Source organism: Momordica charantia (genome assembly GCF_013281855.1).
Source record: "Momordica charantia cultivar OHB3-1 chromosome 11 unlocalized genomic scaffold, Mcharantia_2.0 BLBB01000011.1, whole genome shotgun sequence".
NCBI lineage: Eukaryota > Viridiplantae > Streptophyta > Magnoliopsida > Cucurbitales > Cucurbitaceae > Momordica > Momordica charantia.
This window is the reverse complement of record NW_028275159.1, coordinates 182,487-207,040: the sequence shown is the minus strand read 5'-3', so window position 1 is coordinate 207,040 and position 24,554 is coordinate 182,487. Positions and strand designations below refer to the sequence as shown.

The window sequence follows — 24,554 nt, the reverse complement described above, 5'->3', positions numbered from 1 at the left end:
AAAAACAAACAGACGACTCGGATTCATAGAAGACAAATGTGAATAAATAAAATATAAGTTAAAATAGGATTGGGATGGAATCTACGTTCCGCGATATGTAGTGGGTATTTCCCAAATCCATGGTTTTGGCTAACATAGACTCAGCCCCAAAACAGACGGCACGGCACTCCACGACAATCCATTTCCATTTCTAAAGAGCCATTCGCAAGTAATGTTACTATTGGATAGTGTTCGTTCAGTTTATTCATTCATTCAGTCTCACCGTTCATCCAACATGCACAGCCCTCAAAACCACACTACCATTTCTAATAAGACTAACGCGTAATACAGCCTTCAAATGAAAATCAGACCCACACTGGGCGCGGCTCGCACCTCCAACATACTTGGTTTCATCCTTGTTCTCGCCGCTCTGCATCTCCTGGTTTGTAACGACGCGTATGAGTATCTGGAGTCGTCATTTCCTCCCCCGTTGAGCGGGGCGCTTCCTGGACCTTCCTCCACCACTCTTACTCGTGGAACAGGTGGTTCCAGAGTTGATTGTGGGGGTCGAGGCAGAGTGAACAGGCAAACGGTGCCCATTAGCCAAAGCAGGGAACCCAACAGCAGGGATTCTGCAGAACAACCACGCTTATTTTATTACATCATTCATCTGACCTATCAAACTACAATATCCATCGATCAACCAAGAAATCAATATATATCATCTTCAAACCGCCCAACACAAAAATTGAACACATCAAACACACTGTGGAAACAGTTCAATACTCTATTTAGAATTCTGTGTAGCAACCAATATGGGATTGCGTAAGGGGAAGCTACAAAAAGGAGCAACACATAAACAAAGAAACCTTCAATGATCCACACAAGGCATGCATCAACTAGGTCTCATGTTGAAAAACATACATCGCTCCACAAAAAGTTTAAAGATCACCCTACTACAATACTAGGGAGGGATAAATAAATAGAACATAAACACACAGAAAGTACATTTCTAAAATTAAATTTATATAAAAACTTCTAAAACATAGCCCTGAACTCAAACTTCTAATGAAATCACAAGAATATGAAGATACGTGAATTTAAAAAGATTATGCTACTTTGGTAAGAAGAAATAAAATGTCAAATTTGGGCTGGACAGGCACACATCTAATAAGTAGCATGTTATAAATGGACAGGTAGAATGGGGATGGATAGATGGGTTGGGATGAATTCCATTGATGATACTAGAGACATCAATAGGTTGGTCACATAGCGAGAATGCGAGATTCATACAGGTGGATACTAAGAAGTACAGACATAGACACGGACATGACGATACGCCAACTTATAAAATTATAGGACATGGACACATTAGGATTTAAAAAAAAAATAGATAATATATGTATATTTTTTTAAAGTAGTAATTTTTAAATAAATTAACTATAGACATGAAACATTTTGGTGATAAATTAAGGATAATAGTACAAAATCTACTCAATAAAATGTTAAGTAAATAAAAATAAATAAATACTTTTTTAACAGAAAATAAATAAATACTTAACTTTTAAAACATAAAAATATTAAATAAGTTATGCCTAAAAACTAAAACAAGCTTTAAATAATGTGATTTATTAGCCTAAAAAGAAAATTAAAAGATTTATATATAAAAAATCCTGCCATCTGTCAACCATGGAGGATTGAAAGGTTTGACAATCATGGAGGATTGAACGGTTTGACATCTGTCAATCATGCAGTCATTAATGCTTCTTTAATTGCTCCATCTTAATTCTCTCTTTATTCTTCCCATTCTTCTCTTTTTATCATTTCTCCATCTTTAATTGACAGCATTTCTCCATCTTCTCCATGGTCTTCCGACTCTACTCATACTTCACTTTTCCATTTTTCTATTTTCTACTATCACTTTTCTTCTTTTCTTCTACTTCTTCTCCTCCGTCCGGGCGGCAAGTTAGCGTCAGTGTCCATGGTCTTCCGACTCTACGCATACTTCATTTTTCCATTTTTCTATTTTCTACCATTCACTTTTCTTCTTTTCTTCTACTTCTTCTCCTCCGTCCGGGCGGCAACAGTGTCCATGGCAAAACTCCGATGGTAGCTGGGGCAAAGGCGGGCGCTGGCAGCAGTGACTCTCTTGGATGGGCGAGGTTTTTTTCTAGGCTTTGAAATCGACAACCGTGTCCAAAATTATTTTAAAAATTATAAAAAAGTCGGACACGTGTCCAAGGGTGTCCGGGCGTATCCGTGCCCGACACGGACACTCCGCCCAAAATGGGGTCTGATAGGTTGGGATGAATTCCATTGATGATACTAGGGACATCGATAGGTTGATCGCATAGCAAGAATGTGAGATTCATGCGAGGCTCCCATGCGTCATAATGTAGTGTTAAGGGTGGATAAATCGAAAAAAGGATGGGATGGACTAGTAAATCTGGCAATTGATCTTGATCTGTTCTACGTGGTGTAACTTGTAAGGTTCGAGTCCGTATAGCACTATATTACTACAACTCTAATTTTATGTTATATTACATTCTAGTCTCTATTATTTTTTAGGAGGGGTAGTCGGAGATTTGCTCCCCTGTACAAAGGGATATCCGTGCCCGCCAAGGCCGGACCCGACATTCCAGTTTCTATTATTATAATTATAAAATAATATGATAGTTTCCCTTCGCACATTGTTGATGAATTTGTAGATGAGTTGGAAGAGAAATGGATCAATAAAGGGGAGGAACAGAGGGCGGATGGGCACAGACAGACAAAGAACTAGGCTTAACATTATAAGTTAAATCGGCACCTACAATGCCTCGTTACTGGCCACGCATCAATTAGATAGCATAGCAACACACACCCAAGGCTGCATAACACAAACTTCTAATTAAATGGCAAGAACATAACTTCTAGAATCTTCTTTCTTTGACACGAGAAACTCCAGAGAAAGAAAATGGTGCTTTCAAAAAAGATTTAAATAACAATTTCTAAAGCATAATTTGCTTAATTCATCGTTATAGTACGAAAATAAAGGCACAAAAACTTGAAAGGATTTTCTAATTAAATTCTAAGAATTCCGAACTTAAGGTTACTAGTTCAATTTAATTATTAATCCTACCAAGAAGAGTCAAACGCATATATCCGGTTAGCAAAAGTGAGACTAAAACAGGTAGGCTGATGAACTCTGAGGACCGAGGAACAGTCATTGACGTCTCAGGTCCATGATACATCTAGTTTACTCCACTTGCCACTCAAAATGTTTTCCTTCGCAATTTTTCATTTTGTATCTCCTCTTGTTGTAGTTGATTACAATTAGAGAGATGTACATTCGAATAAAGAGACAGAAAGGATCATATGCTCTAATCTACTCTACCATGCATATGCGATCACTTTGGGATATTTTTGTTTTTTAATGAAAAACCATACCCATAGGATCACTTTAGTATTTTCTCCATCTACTTACCGATCAGCAATAAGAATATGGATGTGGACAATATCTATAATTTTACTTTTTAAACATGTCAATTATTTCTTATACTTAACCATCCAGAGTGCCAACTGTAAACAAAAACTCATTCGGCCATAAATGAAATGATAAGACAAGACGTTAAGGAAAAGATAAACCATACCCAACAAGAGCACAGCAGACTCCTGCTTGGTCAGTGAAGCACCAGAAGCGCATCGCATCTCTAGACTAAAGCGTAAGGCTTGATTCTCAGCACAGTAACACTGAAGCAAACGCCCCAATCTCCGGCATTCACCTTCAAGAAATTTACTCTTCATCTCTAGATCCCTTACGTACATCTTTTTCCTCTCTCTTGATCTCACTGCGGCGTCCCTATTTCTCAGCTGCCTGAAAATTCGAATTCGTATATTCAGTTATCCCTTCGAACGGTACTCATCATACTTTGTCTGATAAGCTCCAAACTAAAAAAGAAATGATCTTCGATCTCGGTTTTTTAATTAAATGTACTGTGCTCCTTTTTTGGGATGTGGGATGCATCGAAATTGATGAGAGAGCACACATAAACGCTTCATGCCATAGAGAGGCAACTAGATCCCATACGAGTCTATATCCACCCGTATACTTGAAGTTCAAAACATACTAGATATCTTCTAATTAGGACACCCAGATGAAAAATAAGTCATTGAACAAAAATAAATGTTTGGGAGACATATGGTAACTTATTGGCAAAGAAGTAGGAACTTATTCTTAATCTATAAAGAGAAAATCAAACCCTTACACTACCGCTACCAGTAGTAGAGCTAGAAAAAGATTATAATGGCAGAAAAAATAAATGTTAATGAGGTTAAAAAATAATATATTGGAACCTCCTAATTGATTACATATAGTAGAATACCAACTCATAAAACATTCAATAGCAATACCTTCTTCGTTTTTTGGAAATAGAATCATCGGCATCTTCATCTACATTGTCGTCGGTGCTCGCTGCATCGACCTTTTCCTTCTGGGAATTGTTTAAGTTGTCGCCGCAATCTGAAGCATTGGAATCGACGTCGATTGCAGCATCAACCCCAGAGGACCTTCCATGAGAATCAACAAGTTCTTCAGCCGTCAAACTACCGCAGTAATCGCCAGTAGGAATGGAAGAAACCTTATCCTCATCGTCTTTTTTATAATTGTTAAAGTCGTTACCGCAATCGGAAGCATTGGAATCGACGTCGACGATAGCGTCGGCCCCAGAGGCTCCCGCATGGGAGTCTACAAGTACGTCAGCCAAAAAAGTATCGCAGCAGTCGTCACTAGGAAGGGAAAACCCCTTATCCTCATCGTCTTGCATAAGGACGTTCTCGATCTCGTTGATCCACAAAGAAATCGAATCAGGAGAAAGGTTAGACAAGGTTTCAGCCGACGGTGACTCACCCAGGACGATTGGGGGTTCCATCTCCAAGGCAGCCGGGAGTTCATCAAAGAAGTTCATCCAATCTATGTGTCCTATTATGCCATCTTCGGAGAATTCCAGATCGTCCATTGAAGGGGGAGAAACTGAGAGAAAATAGAGGTTCTAAGACTAGATATTTACAGATAGAGGGAAATGGAAACTTGGGGGGAAATTTTAATAAATCGCGAATGGTCGGGAACGGAAACTGCCGCGAAGGCACAATGACGGAGACGGAGAAGAAAACGCGTGTTGTTAGGACTTAAGGAGCAAGGAAAAGAGCAGTGATACAGTGTGGTTTTGTATGGTGGTACTTATCTATGATTGAGATCTAACGGTTGGTATTGTGACAGCGAATTGGTGCATGAAAATTAATAAAAACATGGGCGTCACAGAGGATTTTAATTTCTCTGTGTGTATTGCATCATTCAGCCAATAGAATGTCGCTCAGTGGCTGCCTCGTCCATCTGTCTTCTTGACATTCACACGTGGGCTTTCCCCCTCACGAGTCAGGCTCCCTTTAAATATTTTGTTATATAATGTAGAAAATATTTTGTTATATTATATAACAATATAACAGACGGACACCGACAGATACAATACAAGGGACACGGGCACTATTTATTATTACAAAATTAACATAATTTAAGAACTAAAAATTTTAACACAATACAATGAAATAAAAATTTCTAAAAATGAAATTTTGTAGTTTTTGTTTAGAATACATACTGAATTTTCTCTAATTTTCTCTATATCTTTTAATATAAAGACAACTTTTTCTTAATTTGAATATGCGATTCATCAAAAAAGGACGGGACAATGAATCCATGATCTTTTACAATTCTTATTTTAACACCACATGAACGATGGTTTAAACAAATACTTGATTTTTTATTTTTGAAACATAACAAATACTTGATTTGAAGTATTAGGATGTACATGAGCTGTAACTTATTTTCTATTATTACAGTTTGCACCCTCTTGTATTGTGGTCTATATATAAGACCCATATCTCATAATAATAAAGTTGAGCAAGCTCAAGAGTTAAATTACTCTCATATGTTAATATGGTATCAGATGAATATTACGTTTCCTGAGAGTGCGTTTGTGGGACTCGTATACCATTCTTGGTATTCTTTGATTTTCTCGTCCACTTTCTTGCTCTTTCTTCGCTATGGCGCCTAATAATTCAATCGGTCCAATCGATTCAACTGAGAATCCTCTTCCACCTGATTCCACGAATTCGACGACGATTTCAGTTGCTCCAACTCCGGTAAGTTCTTCTTCTGTTGAACAGTATGTTAATCCCTACTTCATTCACCACTAGGACAATACGAGTCTTGTTCTCTTCTCCGATCTTCTCACTGAGGAAAACTACACTTCCTGGAATCGTTCTATGACAATTGCTCTCACTATCAAGAACAAAATCAGATTTGTAGATGGTTCTATTTCTCGGCCTACTAGTGATTTGCTAAATTCTTGGATCATATGTAACAACATAGTCACCGCCTGGCTTCTGAATTCTTTATCGAAAGAGATCTCTGCCAGTTTATTATTCACTGATTCGGCTCGTGAAATGTGGCTTGACCTCAAGGAACGTTTTCAGCGTCAGAATCGGCCTTGCATTTTTCAGTTACGCCGCGATTTATCCACGTTAGTTCAAGATCAAATGACTATCAGTACGTATTTTACTCCATTGAAGACGTTATGGACCGAATTGGCCTCCTATCGGCCTTCATGTACCTGTGGTCGGTGTTCTTGTGGCTGTGTTCAAGCTATTTTAGACTATTTTCAAACAGAGCATGTAATGTCATTCTTAATGGGATTGAATAACTCCTTCAGCTAGATCTGTGCTCAATTGCTTCTTATGGAGCCAGAACCTTCCATCAATCGCACTTTTGCCTTAATTGCTCAAGAATCTCAGCAACGCGCGATTTCTGCACTGCCGATTACTTCGCCAACTGCCTTATTAGCTAAATCGTCTTCAACTTTTGGAGATTCACGCTCTTCTTCCAATTTGCAAGGAAAAAGACGTGAACGCCCATTTTGTACGCATTGTGGCTTGCAAGGCCATACTGTTGATAGATGCTATAAGCTCCATGGTTATCCTCCGGGATATCATTCACAGAATTCTTCTCACTCGAAATCTGTTTCATCTTCTACTGATTCTTCCACAAAGACTTCTTCGTCAACTTCTGTGGCAGATTCCTTGGCGCCACTTAACATTGAGCAATGCCATATTCTTTGAATATCCTTAACAATCACTTAGCCAAGGCGAAAGATGGATCTGCTCCATCTAGCAGTTCTCATGTGGCATGTATTTCCTTCTCTGTTTTATCCTCTGTTATGCCAAATCACTGGGTTATTGATTCTGGAACATCGGCACACATATGTTATTGCAAAGATCTTTTTATGAATTTACATTCGTCTCAGTTTGTTGTGGATTATGCTGGGGATATTCAGATTAATTCTGTATTTCAATCTACTCTCTGTGAATGTATTAACACAAAATACTTCGCTTATGGTCTCTTTTACTACCGATTCTTGCACCGTTCAGGACAAGTTGTTGTCGAGGACGATTGGGAAGGGTGATATCTGCAGTGGTCTCTATGTGTTGACACAAGAACAGATTCTTGGACAGTAGTTTAAGGTTTTGCATAATGTTTGTATGGCTTCCATTTGTGTATGGCACAATAGGATGGGTCATCCATCTCTTAAACATTTAGTTGCTTGAAGGATGTTTTAGATCTCAATACTAATAATACTGCCAAGTTAGACCCTTGTTTGATATGTCCTTTGGTAAAACAACGAAGATTATCTTTTACTTCTCATAACCATGTTGCTAATGCTATATTTGACTTGGTGCATTGTACTCATGATATCTCGGTTAAAATGAACAAGAAATCCGTGTTAAATTAATGCTTTTTTTTTGGCCGCCCAGTTACAGCGTGCAGAACGAAAGTTAGACAAAACATAAATAATAGGATTTGGGCAAAATTACATGCATACAGCATAAATGATCACGATTTAATGACAAGGCCTCCTACAAAGTGACCCTCGCGAGATAAACTACCAACTAAAAACATTATCAACGTTCCCTTTGGCCGCCTATTTCTGCATAATTAAGAGTAGAGGAATCGAAAACGGGATTTCGGAGCATAATTTGGATATTACCCTAAAAAATTGATTATTCATCAACCACCACTCCACTGTTAGACGGACGAGAATTGGTGCATTTGACCATGTGCTGTCTCTGTGCACCACAACTTCCCACTCAAAATTTTAAATTCTTCAGGCAACTTCAACTTCAGGACCCTGTCTGTCCCGTGGCAAATCTATTCGCTTAACATAAACATTCTGTTTCTGTACCTGTACGAACCATTTTTATCCTGTTCCTGTTGCCTAAACCTAAACTAATTGGTTTGGCTAATTTGCGGCCAAACCAATCACGAGCCATCACCCCATTCAGGAGTGCATACCATACCAACCATAGAAAAGGAAATTCGGACACAGTCAGTATTCTCAGATGCCCATTACAACATCCACCTTTCACTGCATCTATCACACACAAAATTCCAAAATCAATATAAATTACAATCCCAAGCATTTTTTAAATTCCACGCCACAGAATTGGAGAATTCAGTAACAAATGAATGGGTTCAAACCTAGCTGGTCATCTACCTAAGATTTAATATCTTATTCATTATCTAGGCAACCAAATGATTTAATATCTTATTCGTTATCTAGGCAACCAAATGTAGGAAGATAGGGAGAATAGTTAGGATGGGTATTAATAAAAAGAAAAAAATAATATCATCGATGGTTGTATGAAATAATAATCAAGGACAAGAACATCCTAAAGGGCTCTGTGTATTGTTTCAGATTGTGAGATTGGGGACTAGATCCCCACGTCGTTCCCAAAGTCCCACTTACTCTCTCATCCACCAAGTCAAAATCTGGAAAGGAGACCCTGGCAATCCTGGATAAGCCACTCTCCAAGGGACACAATAATCTCCCTCTCCCTCTCCCTCTCCCTCGGTCACAAAGGTATCATTGCTCTACTTCCACCACTTTTTATTTAGTACTTTCGAAACCCATAATTGTTCAACTTCTCTAGATTCCGAATAGTTGTCATCTACAGCCATTTAGTTTTTCTGATAGCTGCGAAACATCTAAGGAATTCGTAGGCCCGAAGATTATTCTCTCTGAAGGCCATACACAGTTTTTATATATACATAATAAATACATGAGAAATGACTAGCACACAATAAACCTTATTTCTTTCACACTTTCAATCAAAAAGCACCTGACTGTATATATAAAAACTGTACTCAAATGTAACTTATTCACAAGTGTACTCAAATGTAACTTATTCCCATAAGTTGGACAACATCCCAAGTTCTTTCTAGCCCACTGACATAATAATTAGAATTTGGTTAAATAGCAAGTTTACGAACGACTTTCCTAGTTTATTCCTGCCTGGGTCAGAAATTCAAATAAGAGAAACTGAAATTCATGAAAAGTAAAATGGGAGTAATCCTCGTTATAAACAGAAGGAGCGCAAGTTAAAAGTTAGAGTATATGAATGATTAACCGGAGATAGAAATAGTGAGAAATCATATCCGACAACATCAACTAGAAACACAAATTGCACATAACCAAAAGGCTACTTGATATGATATCCATCGTTTTGTCTAGAAAAGATTTCTACTTCCTATTCGGGCAGAAAGTACTCTGGTGTAAGGTACATAATTAAATGACGGAGAGGCCAGAAGAATTACCAAAGAGAAAAATACCAACGTCACGGCTTCTCCTCCCTTTCTCGGTTCCACTGTTCAATCCGGGCTCGGCGCTCTTCACTCCCTTCTCTCACAGGGCTTCTGCTTCGTCTCGGGCTACCATGCCTTCTCCTTCCCCCATCCCTATCATACCTATCATATCGTTCCTTGCTCCGTCCGTTTCCGCGAAAGTCACGATCTCTAAAATCCCTCTCACGCCTATCATAGTCCTTCCGGTTGCGCGGACTCAAACTTCTACTCCTGCTCCGGCTCCGTCTATATCCCCGATACCTACCGAACAGCTTCCTCCTCAAATCCTTCCCAATCATCTTAACATGCATAAAATTACAATACCCGCCTCGATTACAGTTATTCTCCTCGTATTGGCGGCATGTGGCCTCCCGGAAATCAGTCACGGGAGAAAAATCAGCAATAATGGGTCGACCAGAGTAGAACCGACCTTGCAGCGCTTGGAGTGCGGCAGCAGCCTGGTCCTCCTCCCTAAACTGAACGTAGACATTGCCAATCATGTGGTCGGCGAGATTATCACAGACGTTGAGGCTCTCGATCTCACCGAACTTTCCGAGTTCCTCGTAGATGTCTTCATAAAAATCCTCAAAGTGTTCCTGAATTTTTCGGGGATCTATGGGCTGACCCTGAGCATCTACGCCAGGGGTGATCATGTCGGGGCGCTGGTACATGTTCGATAAGAGAAGAGTCGGCGAAATAGTGGGGCGGTTGTGGAGCCGAGAGCAGCGATCTCCATGACGGCAGGCGCCGATCTTGAAATAGAAGGGGCAGTTGACACGGTCCTTTTCGGTGCCAAATATTGAGGCTAAGTGTTCAGCCATGGTAGATCAGAAGAAAAAAATTTCAGCAAGAATCTTCGACCTGATTGTAGGGGTTTTGATGAAAGAGAAGCGGAATCGAGATTAAACTCAAACGAAAAGTGGAAATTGTAGTTCTATTACGACTTGCAGGGAAAAAAAATACGAAGGGAGGCAAAAACCCTAAATTGGAGAAGTGGATCCCAGATTCGTAAAAGAGGAGTTTCAGATAGGGCTCGGTTAAATCTTCGCGACCGTAATAGCAGACATGCTATATTTTAATTTTATTATTATCTTTCAAACAGAAACTATGCTAATGACTTTCTTTTTAATAAATAAAAATAAAAAACCTTTAAATCTCTTATAAGTAGGAAAAAGAATGAGTTCTCCCGATTCGATTCAATTTCCTTCGTCTATGAAATCCGAATTACTTCAAATTGTTCTTTCGAATTTTTATCTAAGAAATTGAGAAGATATTCTATTAACCGTGGATTTTTCACTTTATAATTAGATAAAGAGTAAAAATAAGTGGGAGTATCAACCTCTAATTTTAAAAAGAAGTGTGGCATCATTTATTTGTTTGACATTTATTTGATAATATTGATAATGTTGACTTAACATAAAAAACTAACAATTTTACAAGTGGATTAAAAAACAAAAATTCCCTTGTAATTTTAGTGTTTTTTTTTTAAAGACTTGTAATTTTAGTGTTTAGGTTTCCTCTATTCGTTTGAAGATAAATTGACCAACTTAAAATGGATATGCATGAATGCTGCTGCCACTAATTGGCGTAATAAAACATTGGAAACCATATCCATTAGATTTTGTACAATTATAAGAGCACAACAGTAAATGATCTTTAAAACTACAATGGAAACACAGTTATTTTAAAAAACAACCAGAAACACAAAGTCAAGGAACGCTGGCACTGGCAGTGACAAACCTAACAAATGCAATCTGAAATTGCTTTCCAATATCACACATCTCCCAACCCGATGGAAAAAGGTCTCTATATACACGAGGAGTGACAAAAAGGAATAGAAAAAGTAACTGAACAGTAAAAACTAATTGAAATGTAAACAGTTACAGAACTAAATATAAAATACAATACAGATACAGCTTGCTTACGGTTTCGCACAATAAGCAGTCAGGGGATTACAACAACAAACAAAGCGGAGTGTTTATCTGAGGAAGCTGTTAGAAGGGAAGTTGCGCAGTGGATTCTGCCTCAGCAACTCTGTCTCCCTGCTTTAAACAACATGTAAAAAGGTTGGCTACAAATCATACTTCAACCTCCTTCTCATGCGAGAGAGAAAGCACTACAAATACTTTGGTAATTGATTTCTCACCTTTTAAAATCACGTCCATCAACCTGTCTAAGGTGTGTAGTTGAAGACTTGCCACCCTCATCATGTTCCAGTTTATGCGCTCTATTCAAATGAAAAGGAATTGATGTTAACGAAGTCTTCGCTATTGGTTAACTAACCGTACCTAAAGAATGTGTTTGCTTACTCTTCACATTCTTCATCCACAAACACCTCTATAGGTGCACTTGCACTGGCTCCTCCAACCCTGGTTCCAGTCCTTTGTGGTATCTGTGTCAAGAAAAGAGTTGAGGGTCATATAAGCGGCATCAACTATACGATTCAAGTATGGAATCCAGTAAAAGCTGGTGTATTAATGCCAGCGTCAAACCTTGTGGGAAGTCCATTTGGAAGGGAGCGCATTGTTTTCCTTATTTCTCTCCCTTCGACTCCCTAGTACTGTCCAAGAATTCAAACGTGTCTTTGACACATGTGACTCCTGCTGTGAAGTAATGTCGACTTCTGAATCTTCATAAACATCAAATGGAGCTAAACATTGCCTATAGTAGAATTGCAATACAGTGAAGAGGAGAGAAATGACAAGGAGCAATCATTCTAGCAATCGATGCATTTCTGAAGAACTAAAACCTGTACTAGAATCTCTCGCATAGTAGGTGCACTCACCTTTCAGGTTTCTTGTTTTTCTTAGAAAGATCGAAATTGCTCATTGTCTGCTTCCCTGAAACAGATAAATGCCTAAGAAAGTGGAAAATTATAGAATGCAGATACAAGAAATTAAACTTACGGTTCTGTGGATTGGAAAGTACAGTTCCAAAGCTACGAACTGGTAAGCATTTCTCCGCTGACTCCTGCATAAAAGAAGTTCAGTTAGTGGCAATATTACATGACCTACATTCTATCAAGAAACTTGCTTACGTCTGCTGCTTTTGGTCTTTGCATTGAGCGTGAAAGGAACATTCTATAAGCAACCTTCAGCTTATCAATTGGCTGAGCGTTCCTACAAATCAAAAGAGTTAACATACGGAAATTACATGGCAAGGGAAATTTTTAAAAAACTTACAAAGATAATTTACAATACAAGTTGACAGAAAATATCTCAAAATAAAGATGGAAGAATTCGTTGATATTAATTTTGTGGAATCAAATCCATTATGATATCGTCGGAGGGAAGAAAGAAAGGAGGATATATTCATTGCTACAGCTTGTTTGCAAAACAACTAATTTCTATCTTGCATATGCTACAACGTGTTCGAACCAAATGAGCAATAAAAATATACAGTCAACTTATTCCTCTAAATTTAAGAACAGCACGTGAATATTTCAGCAAACCAAGTATCGAAAGTCAAAACCATGCATAAAGTATTGTGCATAAAAAGGTTACATTGTGAAGTTAACAACTTAATTATCATTCCATAAAAAGTGTGAGAGTGATAAATCATCCCCCTTGGCACTTGCAATGAGAAACAGAAAAACTCAGAATTTTTGACGCACTTTTCTCAAACAGTAAAAGTAAAGGACACGCTGATTTCTTTGTTTTACCAATTATTCAATTAGTCTATGCAGCCGAGAAGCGAGAAAGAATTATAATCAATCATATTCTTAAAAAGTAAGAAGCATGGTCCAATACAAAAATATTTGTCAAAACACTAAATAGAAGCTCACCTTGAAATTCCAAGATTAAATATATCATTTGCAGCCTTCGTTTTAGCCTTAGATTCCAAATGCAGAGCATATGATATGTAATATGCAGAATGTGTGGTTCCAATTTCATTTGCGTGCAGAAAATTAAATATGACTTCAGGGTCGAAACAATTTTCAGCCTGCAGAGTTTAATTACCAATTGTCAAAGTTCAAATATAATAGCGAAACAGTAGTAGTACAGAATAGAAACCGGGGATCGCACACACATATTCCAACCACACTTTCAAATAACGGAGATCTTCCTTGTAGCGATCTGAATGCCAAAATGTGCGCACACATTGTTCGTATATCAAAACGAGTCCGGAGAAATCACCACCAGCTGGATAAGCTTCTTGAACCCATTTAATACACCTTTGACAAGTAGGTTGTTAGTAAAAACCGCGCGGCAACCAGAATGCAAAGGTAGAACGGAAATGAGATGCAAATTTCTATTAATTTAGCAGATTGGAGGTTAGGAAATTCGTGAACTAACCATCCAATGTATTCGTTAGCAGTTTGGGGATCGCTCTTAAGTTGTAACAAAAGGAATTGAAGGGAAAGATGAATAAATCTTAACAGTGCTTTCCGGAGTGAAAACTCTCGATATTTGTGGGTTTAAACGAAGACCTCAAAGTAAATCATGAAAATTAGACGAAAAACATAGTCACTCACTTGATCCACGGCTGCAAGGGGTCATCACCTTGGTACTCGTCGATAGCCTCGATTAATTTCCTGAAAGAAGAATGAAGAAGACATTAAGAAAAAGCCAGTAATATCATAAGCGCAAAAGAGAGAAAGAAAGCTGAGAACCTGCGGTTATCAAGGAGGGATTTCTTGAGATGATTATCGGTATGGGATTTTAGGGCATTGTTCAAGATGCTGATATTGCGGCCCCTCTTGAGAGGTCTGACGTTCTCTTTGAAAAGTTCCCAGTCGTTCTGAGTCTTACGCTTGGACAAAATGAACTCGGTTTCTGGGTCTAATTCCTGTATCTTGGCGTCTTCCATAGCTGTTGCTCCTTCCGATACCTCAGTGACCACGAACCACCTTAGATGAAGATGCTATGCAACGCTCCCAAGAATTTCAAATTTCAAATTTCAAAAATATGAAAACTCGAATAGCCGTTTTCCCGTTATATAATGGAGAAAGATAAATGGGCTGGGTTGTTTTGTTTGGGCCTAAGAGTAGGGGTTAGAGAGCCACAGCCCATTTAACATTGACAGCATAGAATAAAAAAATTAGGCGTCTTGTCTACTTTTCGAAAGATCAGATCAAAGTTCCAACTTCAAGCGGAGCACGCGGCAGTATTCGCAATCGCAGCGACTGTCGTGTTTCCTGCCTACCCGTACAGGAGATAAAATGGCTTCAATCGTAGCTCCGGTAGCAGCTCTGAAGTCATGTAATGGCTTCCTGGAGAAAAAGATGCCCTATTTGAAACTCAGCGACAAAAGTCAGCCGGTGAGAGCAATGGGGATGGCTAAATACAAGTACAAATACAAAGGAACGCAGATGAGAGAGAAGCATCTGACGGAAATGATTGAGAAGAAGGTGATGGAAGCAAAGGAGGTGTGCGAGGGGGACGAGACCTCAGATGAGTGCAAGGTGGCGTGGGACCTGGTGGAGGAGCTCAGCCAAGCCAAAGCCCATTTCCTACACAAACTTCAGAACCAAGATCCACTAGAGTACTTCTGTCGAGACAATCCCGACCTTGACGAGTGTCAAATTTACCAGGAATGATCCCAATGTATGCGTCTTGTGTATCAATAAAAATAAAACTCCAATGAATTTTCTTTCAAATCAATTTTACTGGAGCACGTAATTCTACATTCCGGAACACAAATGTTCGATACAATAACAATAATCATACTCAGAGACAGCGTTGAATATACGTTGAAGTTCAAGTTATATGATTATAGCATCTTGATCAGATAAAAAGAAGGCAATCCCCCTTGTGCGAAAGTCAGTTGGCCACATTCAAAAATACTAACTAGCAGTATACAAAATAAAAAGAAAACAGCAGACTTGAGTTATAAACTAACAGCTACTCCTACTCTCTCCCGCTGTCTTCATCAAATGCTGCTGCATCCTTCACATCGACGGTGAAACTATATTCCTGGTCACAGCCCAAGTAAGAGTCGCACATGAAATAAAGGGTGTACGATTTCTTTCCAGTATCTGGAGGGGCAGTAAAATCAAGCTTGACCTTGGACTTCCTTTGAAGAGAAACCCTTTTAATCGCCAGTAGCTGGTTACTCTTTGTATCGCCAACAACAAGCCACCATCCTTCTTCTTTGGCTTTGGGATACCTCGAAGCATCCACAGGTCCAACCTCGGTCCTTCCATCAAGATCCCGCTCAAGTGTAACTTGCAGTGTTATGTTCTCCCCTGCTGCCACATTCTCACCATCCAGCACCTCATATGCCATATCAATATTAGGGAAGCGGTTGCAAAAGCGTGCAATGTCCAACAACTGAGAATCTGACATCTGAAGTAGTTCCCGCCTTTCCTCATCCTCCATTTCCACCAGGTCAAACACCGTTTCTATGTTCTTTCCAGGGTTCTCTTGGCATCTCTTGGCCAGCTCCTTTGTGAAATGAGGTAGCTGTAGAAGCATTGAATCCCGCTCCCACAGACCCTGGGTTACCATCTGGCTGACTTCCATTGCAAGAAGGGCAAGGCTCAGCCAACCATTGCTCGAAATGACATCCACCATTGCCTGCAACAACCTACTGGCAGAAATTACTACCTGACGTTGGTCCAATGTTAAGTTACCACCAATGGATTGCCTCGAGAAGTGAGCCTGCAGCAATGCATTTGCTTTGACATGTGGGTCTGTGCATTTTGGATTTTCAAAGGAAAATCGCTGATGATTAATTAATCTACGAATCAACTCTTCTTCACCAGGTCGAATTGGAAGCAATGCATACTCAGACGCTGAAGCCAGGATCTCCAGAAGACCCTTCATCTTGGTTTTGGCAGTTAAAGACGAACTGAAACGCTCAATAGTAGTATAACTAATGTAATAATATGATGCTATCATACCAAGATTAGATGGAGACAGGTCCATATCATCCTCAATGCCAATGCACTTGCTTGCTTCTAAGTCGCTCAACGTGTTCTCAACAAGCTCTGAAAGGTGATCAGACAAATGCCTATGACTGACACCTTGAAGATTATAATAATTGGGATTCTGATTAAGCCTCCTGTACATAAAAGTCCACGTAATATAATCAACAGCATCCTGCTTGTTCTCAATAATTCCAGCAACAATTTCCGCATTTAAATTATCATGGAGAAAATGGTGCAGATGGCTTTCAACTGGGAAAGCTTCATATAAGAATTTCTTGTAGTATTCTTTACGGGGAGCATGGCAGAGAATGACACATTTCCCAGAATTATCAAGCAGTGGTCGACTGGCATGGCCCATCATCTGCATCAAATCAGTAACAGGGTAGTCGGTGTGAGCATTTTCCCTTCCATCATAATATTGCGTTCCCATTACCACCACCAAATGGGCTGACAATGGAACACCCCAGCACATCGAGCTGCTTATGACACAAACCTGAATCCACCCTGCTTCAAAGAGCTGTGTCACAACTTCTTGATCCAAGCTAGACAGTCCCTCATGCAAATAGCCAACTCCATGACGTAAAATGGCTTTCAGCATCTCATCATGAATCTTGTCAACAAAGGGCTCAATCTCTTCAACAGATCTCAACAGAAATGGCAGTTTCTCTCCGTTGTCTACACTAGAGTACGTCATTATATCTACTGCTGTTAGTCTGACATGCTTCCTCGTGGGAACAAAGACGAGTGCAGGCTTTCCATTCCTCGCATGCTGAACAACTGCTGTGTATGTGGGCTTTGTCATAGCCTGCATTCTCGCTTCAAAATTAGCTATATCCACCCCCTGAATATGAATCTCCAAAGGCACAGGACGAACACCAGGTGGGAAATTGAAGAGACCATGAGAAGTAGCCCCAATCCAATCCCCAATATCTTTAGCATTTGCAAGAGAGGTAGAAAGGGCCACAATTCGAATCTTGTTCTCAATCTGACTTGCAATATATCTCATCCTAGAAACAATCACCTCCAATACAGGACCACCTTGACCCCCAATCAAGTGAAGTTCATCGATGATAAAAAGACTGACCTGTTGGACATGTTTCCTCTGTTTCCAACGACGAGATAGAGCATCCCATTTCTCTGGGGTACTAATGATTATTTGACCTTTCTCAAGAAGTTTCAAATCTGTTGCCGTTTCTCCTGTTAGCTCAACAACACGGATTCCAAGTCCCTTTCCAAACTTCTTGTCCCAGTCCCTGTAACGTTCTTTAGCAAGAGCTTCTATAGGGGCAATATACACAGCACGTAATATATTATCCTGTCCTTTCTGATGATTCCTCAATATAGAAAACTCGGCACAAATAGTTTTTCCACTTCCAGTTGGTGCTGCAACTAGAACATTATCATCTGTGTTATATAAAACAGTAAAGACTTGAGTCTGAACAGGATTGAAATGTTTAAAATCTTGATAAAGAGCTTCATAAGATGGATTCCTTAATGCAGTCACTGGAAGAGGTTGCAAGTCTAACAGCTCCGTTGGTGGTGGGAATTTTTCTGGCAGAATGAGGTGCCTGAAAGAGACGGGCAAAATAGTTTGTGACCCTAGCCATCTATCTGACACAACACGTATGAAGTACTGTGGGGGTAGTGGTTCGTAAATTGGCACCGTGAAATTTAAAGTGTGGTCCTCATCAATGTACTGCTTCTTCAACAAGAAATACTCATGATGTAGTATAAATTCACCATCATTATCCTCCACAAGTACCCAAAATGACTCTACATATCCATGAACCTTGTCCTCCCATTGAAAGTCTGGGGTTATCGTGAGCTCAACTCTCAGAACAGTGCGTGTAATTGGCTGAACATGTGCAGCAAGATTCAATTTTGGGAATTGGTGGATGAACTTGTGAAGAGTTCTTCCCATTTTGGGAGCACGTATAAGCTCACCAAGTTCCTGCGAGGAGAGATCGTAGTACCGTTCCCAAGCCAAATCCTTCTTTTCCAGCTTCATGAGAATATCATTCGAGATACCATGGAATTGCCGAAGAGGTGTCTGGACACTCCACATCCTTTTACTCACCATCTTGCACAAGTTCAAGGCCTTCTCAGCAAGTTGTGCCCATCCTCGTTTCAAGACAATCTCAAAAAGAGCTCGCATAAGCCGTCCAGCACTCTGTTGGAGCATGAAATAACTAATCTTAGTGCAAGGGAAACCAAATCAAATGGCCTTAACATATAGGGATACAAAATCAGTAGACAAAAAAGGAGTTGAAAGAACAACAACAAAGATAAAGGCAGGAATCTACAAAATGAATGCAAACTACCAATGATACAAAGGTTAAGCTTTAAGAATAAAGTGAGATCAGTTGATTGGATAAATTCACTGAATAAAAGCAAATTTAACAGACCTGAGTTATGAACACCATGTCAGAAGTCAATGACAGCCCTTCAAGCTTTAACTGAGATATATATGCTTGCAGCAAAACATTGATCTTGGCACTGGGTTCCTCCAAGCTTTCCTTGATAGGAATTGGAACGCGTTCCAACAGCTTTGCCAATTCCATTTTCTCATCCTGGCGTACTGTTACATATTTGAATTCTTCGCTCAATGAGAACAAGCGACATAGTTCAATATCCCCCATCATTGGCTTCAAATGCTCATTGTAAGTGGATATTGTTCCGTGTGTTATATAGTAGTAGCTAGCAATGCGACCCAAGTCAGTAACTTGGAAATACCCACTTTTCCGGTCATACTTCACCAGATTATTTTTATCTAAAATTATAGCAGCTGAATGAATCTGCGAACATAAAGCATCCCGATAATGAGAAAAACAAAATATCATCTTACACAATCACAACATAGAACAACAATCATCATTATCAGCCATACAATCAATGTGTTAGCCATAAAAAATGTAATTCTGACATAATTGTAAAGCAACATTTACTTAGCATTTGGCTGGAAGGTTTCTGCGGGAAACATCAAACTCTTGGTTCTATATATCGAGATTAAACAAATATAATAATATTTTTAATTAGTATAATAATTTTTGTTCTATATAAGTTATTCTCTCTTTAAATTTTGTATTGTTCCCTTTACCCTTCTGAGCAAGTACAACATCTCATCACTTTTCTTTCCTTGGGTACAGTATTGAACCAACCATTATTTTTAAGAAAGAGAACTTACACAAAACTACTCCTACAGGTTTCTATTAGTTCTTTTTAAAAGAAATCTCTCTTCCTACGTATCTTGATGTAATTTAATTAAATCGGTTAGTTAGGAATTAGGATTCGGTTGGCATAAACTAGTATAAATAATAGAATTCCATTTGTAAACATTTAAAATTTCATGAATAAAGCTCCTATCCTTTGGTTTACATCATATCTATTTTTAATGAATGTTGAGTTCACAACACCACTTGCTTTAAAATGTTAATTTTAATCTTCTACTCTCTATTCTTATTTAGGATAAATGATAACTAATAAAATGACTAAAATCCTCCCTTTCTAGGTAGAGGTAGATTTTTGTGGGTTACAAGTCCTTTAGCATCCCTTGGGCATTTAGTTGAAAAGGAATCAGAAAATTAATCAGGATTCATTGAGATTGGGAGTAATGGAGGCTGGAGCATCGTACACAATGCTTCCCTTTAGGCTTCTGCTTCTTCCTTGTTTATATATTCCTATTTTCTTTTCATTACAGGCTTATAGGTCGTCGTCATTGGAAACCCTTGACAAGTAGTTGTGTAGCCACTTGTTCTTTCATCTTGTTTTGTTCTTAATGGAATTGTACGTTGCTCATCCAGCACCTAAGATCTCAAAAACATATGAAAATTAAGAAAAGTTCCCCCCCCCCCCAAAAAAAAGGAAAAAAAGAAAGAAAAAGATCTAGAAGATGTAACTAGCAATCTAGCAAACAACCAATAGCAGACGTTTTCCAGACTATCAAAATAAAGTATTTTGAACTTACCAGATCAGCTCTCCTCTCTTCCAATGTGATATCTCGTGTAAGAGCATCAGGTGCTAGTCCATAGAGAGTGGGATTCCTTAGCATACGAACATACAAGTAGGTATATCCAAGCCAATTACACGCTTCCCTTGCATTTTGAACAGTCCCAAGAACAATTTCTGCATTTAATTGATCGGCTAATTTGGACACAAACTGACTTTCAATAGGAAGTTGTTGGTTCATTAGCGAAAGATAATATTGTAATTCACTATGTCCTGTGATGATTATTCCCTCCCCATAGGAATCGAATTGAGGTCTTCCAGCACGACCCAGCATCTGCATAACATCTAGAGGACTTAATTCAGTCCATGCTCCTTTCTCTGGATTGTAAATCTGGGTTCCTTTGATAATAACACTATGAGCTGGCAAGTTCACACCCCAAGCAAGAGTAGCCGTTGAAACCAAAACTTGAATATGACCGTCGGCAAAAAGATCCTCAACAAGTTGCCGATCAACCCTTGTCATCCCAGCATGATGAATTGCAAAACCATAAGGTAGAAGATCTTTGAGATCATTACTTTTGACTAAATCAGTATGAGTGTGAAGAATCTCACGGCTAGCACTGTCCTCCTTTAAGAATTTGCCAAGTGTATCATTAGCAAGAGCAGCATCTCGTATTGCACGAGCCGTTTTGGATGTTTCTTTCCTCGAATGGACAAAAATAAGAACCTGATGTTTTCCTGCAACTGCCATTACCTTCTCATAACAGAGATCGTTCATCAACTGGAACCTCTGCAATGGCTTCTTCACCGTTATTCCAATATACTGTTGAGAGAGAGGGACGGGTCTATAGCTATTGTCGAAATGGAATAAACCTTTTTTCAGATCAACACGCAAGAATAATGCTACATCTTCGTAATTAGGGAGTGTTGCCGATAATCCCACCAAGCGTATATGCTCCTTAGTGGTCTCAATCTGCCTCACAGTTCTGGCGACAATGCTTTCAAGCACAGGACCTCTGTTATCATGAAGAAGATGAATCTCATCAATAATCAAAAGCTTTACAAGCTGTGTATATGTGCGATCACCAGACTTCCTAGTAATGATATCCCACTTCTCAGGAGTTGTAACAATAATTTGAGTCTCTTCAATCTGTTGACGAGTCAATGTCTGATCTCCACTAAGTTCCCGTACCTTGACACCATAGTCCTGCAAACGATTAGACAGATTGCCAACAACTTCAGCAACAAGGGCTTTCATAGGAGCAACATATACAATCTTATATTCATTGTGGTTGTACGAACCATCTGAATTTGTGTGCAGAGCAATCTGCTGTAGAATAGTGAGGACTGCAACGTTAGTTTTCCCAGCACCCGTGGGGGCACACAAGAGAACATTGTCAGCTTTAAAGAGGGCAGTCTCGTATACTTTACTCTGCACCCTATTTAACTGAGTCATTCCCTTAAAAGCTGGTTGTGCCCAATCTGGCATGGAAGCAATTTTAACAAATTTCTCTTCGCTGTCAAAAGGCTTTGGTTTCAACGCAGGTACATGAATCTCTTCATAACCCTTACTGAGATGTCTGTATGACCCATCAGGAAGTACACATTTGTTGTTTGCCATCAAAAGACTGCCTTGTTGAAATGCAATACTATCGAGATCAAGCAACTGGCTCTGTCCAGTCAACCATCCATTGTCCATATCTCTCTCAACGGTCTCCCTCCGGCCCCTTTCCGCATCCCCTCCGCTCTCATCCTTCAACCGACGAGCCTCTTCCCTGATACTCTTCTCTAAATTCTTTTGCCTCTCTTTTGCTGTTGCTCTAGTAGCATGCAGCTGCTCTAGGATTGCAGCTAAATCTGGACCCAGATGCATCATTTCCTCCTCAATTTTCTTTCTCTCTTCTTGGTCTTCAGATCTAGCCAAACGGGTACACCATACAACCTTCAACCGGTTTCGTAGAAGATATTTGACAAGGCTGAATTTTTCGAACTGGAGGTGCACCAACAACTTGGTCTCAACTTCCCGGTCGTCACCTTCAGCCAGTATCTTCAATACCTCTTCTGCAAGCTTCTGGCATTGCTGTGGATCAATTTGCTGCTCGTAAGCCTGAGATATTTTCCTCTGGAGCCAGTAAGCATCGATATCCTGAACATTAAGGTTCATACCCCCGTCAGTTTCCTGCATGTCATCGTCATCAATTCCACCACCCATCTGCATAGCGCCAGAACCATTTGGCTCTGCTACATCATCCTCGTCTTCTTCGTCCTCCTGGACCATGTCGAGATCACTCTCTTCCTCCTCCTCCTCGTTCTCCTCAAATTCAACAGCAACGCCTACATCGTCATCAAGAGCATCGTCCCCATTAGCTGACGCAGGCCCAGCCGCATCGCTACCATCTTGATAGTCAGTAATAAGCCTTCCAATGGATACCAGCTGATCAAATACATGGTTTGGAATAGGGTTTAATAATTTCTCGATTTCTTTTTTCTTGTCTGGGTTCTTGAACGCGTCATTCTTGAGAACCGCCAAAATTTCATCCGCTGCGCCACTTACAATGCTCAAGGGTTGCCCGCCCAATTGCTGTTGAATGACACTGAGCATCGCCTCGTAAGCTGCCCTGGTTTCCTTAGTCTTCGGCATGTAAACACCTTCTTCAGTAGAAGTAAGAACGCTTTCTTCCTGAAGGCGACGGCGCTTGCTTTGTCTAGTAGGCGGAGGCTCCGCAAGGGGGTCGAGCTCTTTCTTCTTCCTCTTGGATTTCTTAAGTTTCTCGTCCAATTCCGGGGGTCTCCCTCTGTAAGCCCTATCACCAAAGCTTTTAGGATCAATTTTTCCCCAAAGGGACTCGGGCTCGCCCGTGGGTTCATGTGTGTCGCGAGGGCGAGAGTCAGTTGTGAGGACCAAGCTGGAGTTGGCTCGGTACTCGTATTGCTTAAAGCGGGCGTGAGCCTCGGCACCACCACCCAAATGCGCCATGATAGAAGTCGTAAGTTGCAGAAGCAGGAGAGTTGAAACAATCTAGGGTTTTGAAGTAAGAAGCGGATGAGCAAGAAACCCTTGCACAGGGAGGGTAACGATCGGACACCGTTTTGGAAATTATACGGAGAAATGCCTGTATTTTCTATTCAATATGACTTCTTTTTTTCATTTCTTTTTAACTATATTCGTGCTGTTTAAATGATTTTTATTTTTTAAATGTAACTTGCTGATCACTTGCTTTGTTTTTATTTTCGCGAGGGTAAAGTAAACTAATACAGATGCACCGTCACAGATTTTTTTTTTTTTTTGTCTTTTAATGGGTCACAATTTTCTACTGATGAATGAATTATCCATAATAATTTGTCTACAATCTACAAAGTTTGAAATAATCACACGGCAAAAATTTATCCCCAAAAAAAGTATCATATCACCATAGAACGGGATTTTTTTTCAAAATGATGTTTTCTTTTAAACTTATTTTTAAAATAATCCTGGTATAAATAAAATTTAAAGAAAAATGTGTTTTTCCAAACTTATTTGAAAAATAATGCCAGAAAATTAGGGTGGGACTTGGTCGTGTCCATCCCAGTTACCACATTTTCTAGAGTTTCATAATTTTCAAATTCACAATCCTCATAATCCCACCCTCAAATTCTTCTTTTTTTTTTCTTGTTTCGTCGGTTGGTTTTCTCCGCCTTCACAACTGCGCGAGCAATCTCCTCCATTCTTTCGCGAAGCCCAGATCCCGAATTCGAGCGGTAGCCAATCATGTACATGGTCGCAGCGGGAAACCTCCTCCGCATGCTGCTTCCACGTTCACCAACCTCAACACATGCTCGATCTGCTTCACAAACCCACTATTACATAGCGACTTTTGAGGTTGTTGGTTTGTGGAGCGACTGCATTGGTAGCACCAAGAGGAAGACGCCGCTGCCATCTAGAAAACGATCCAAACAACAACCAAAAAGGAAAAAACGATAAAATGCCCATATAAACCCTAAAAATGGAAGAAAATCACTAATCAAAGAAAACAAAAAAAAAAAAAAAGGAAGGAATTTGGGGGTGGG

General features: G+C 39.6%; 6 protein-coding genes and 1 long non-coding RNA gene across 7 annotated transcripts; 2 read left to right on the top strand and 5 right to left on the bottom strand.

Annotated features, from left to right (window-relative positions):
• Positions 1–54: 54 nt before the first annotated feature.
• Positions 55–5,145, bottom strand: BZIP60 (basic region/leucine zipper motif 60). Its single transcript, XM_022278823.2, has 3 exons — positions 4,372–5,145; positions 3,612–3,835; positions 55–611 (listed from the first exon to the last, which is right to left on the bottom strand). Exons 1-3 carry the CDS (start codon positions 4,974–4,976, stop codon positions 334–336), a joined length of 1,107 nt encoding a protein of 368 aa, XP_022134515.1. The 5' UTR covers positions 4,977–5,145; the 3' UTR covers positions 55–333.
• LOC148207970 (uncharacterized) lies at positions 718–3,605 on the bottom strand. Its single transcript, XR_015788751.1, has 2 exons — positions 2,013–3,605; positions 718–1,893 (listed from the first exon to the last, which is right to left on the bottom strand). It is a non-coding gene; the product is annotated as an uncharacterized LOC148207970 (long non-coding RNA).
• Positions 5,146–6,057: 912 nt separating the features above from the next.
• Positions 6,058–6,729, top strand: LOC148207969 (uncharacterized). Its single transcript, XM_088119651.1, has 2 exons — positions 6,058–6,156; positions 6,211–6,729. Exons 1-2 carry the CDS (start codon positions 6,058–6,060, stop codon positions 6,727–6,729), a joined length of 618 nt encoding a protein of 205 aa, XP_087975777.1.
• Positions 6,730–9,448: 2,719 nt separating this feature from the next.
• On the bottom strand, positions 9,449–10,751 carry LOC111012985 (splicing factor U2af small subunit A-like). The gene has a single exon (XM_022287302.2). It carries the CDS (start codon positions 10,510–10,512, stop codon positions 9,685–9,687), a length of 828 nt encoding a protein of 275 aa, XP_022142994.1. The 5' UTR covers positions 10,513–10,751; the 3' UTR covers positions 9,449–9,684.
• Positions 10,752–11,423: 672 nt separating this feature from the next.
• On the bottom strand, positions 11,424–14,642 carry BUBR1 (BUB1-related (BUB1: budding uninhibited by benzymidazol 1)). The gene is made up of 11 exons (XM_022301566.2): positions 14,304–14,642; positions 14,166–14,225; positions 13,721–13,865; positions 13,476–13,633; positions 12,729–12,810; positions 12,598–12,661; positions 12,477–12,531; positions 12,184–12,352; positions 12,001–12,083; positions 11,838–11,918; positions 11,424–11,733 (listed from the first exon to the last, which is right to left on the bottom strand). Exons 1-11 carry the CDS (start codon positions 14,498–14,500, stop codon positions 11,670–11,672), a joined length of 1,158 nt encoding a protein of 385 aa, XP_022157258.1. The 5' UTR covers positions 14,501–14,642; the 3' UTR covers positions 11,424–11,669.
• A 90-nt stretch (positions 14,643–14,732) lies between these two features.
• On the top strand, positions 14,733–15,294 carry CP12-3 (CP12 domain-containing protein 3). Its single transcript, XM_022301684.2, has one exon. The coding sequence runs from the start codon at positions 14,853–14,855 to the stop codon at positions 15,228–15,230; it is 378 nt and encodes a 125-aa protein (XP_022157376.1). The 5' UTR covers positions 14,733–14,852; the 3' UTR covers positions 15,231–15,294.
• Positions 15,295–15,379: 85 nt separating this feature from the next.
• On the bottom strand, positions 15,380–23,638 carry EMB1507 (U5 small nuclear ribonucleoprotein helicase). Its single transcript, XM_022301470.2, has 3 exons — positions 20,527–23,638; positions 18,968–19,357; positions 15,380–18,732 (listed from the first exon to the last, which is right to left on the bottom strand). The coding sequence occupies exons 1-3, from the start codon at positions 23,482–23,484 to the stop codon at positions 15,541–15,543; spliced, it is 6,540 nt and encodes a 2,179-aa protein (XP_022157162.1). The 5' UTR covers positions 23,485–23,638; the 3' UTR covers positions 15,380–15,540.
• Between the last annotated feature and the right edge of the window lie 916 nt (positions 23,639–24,554).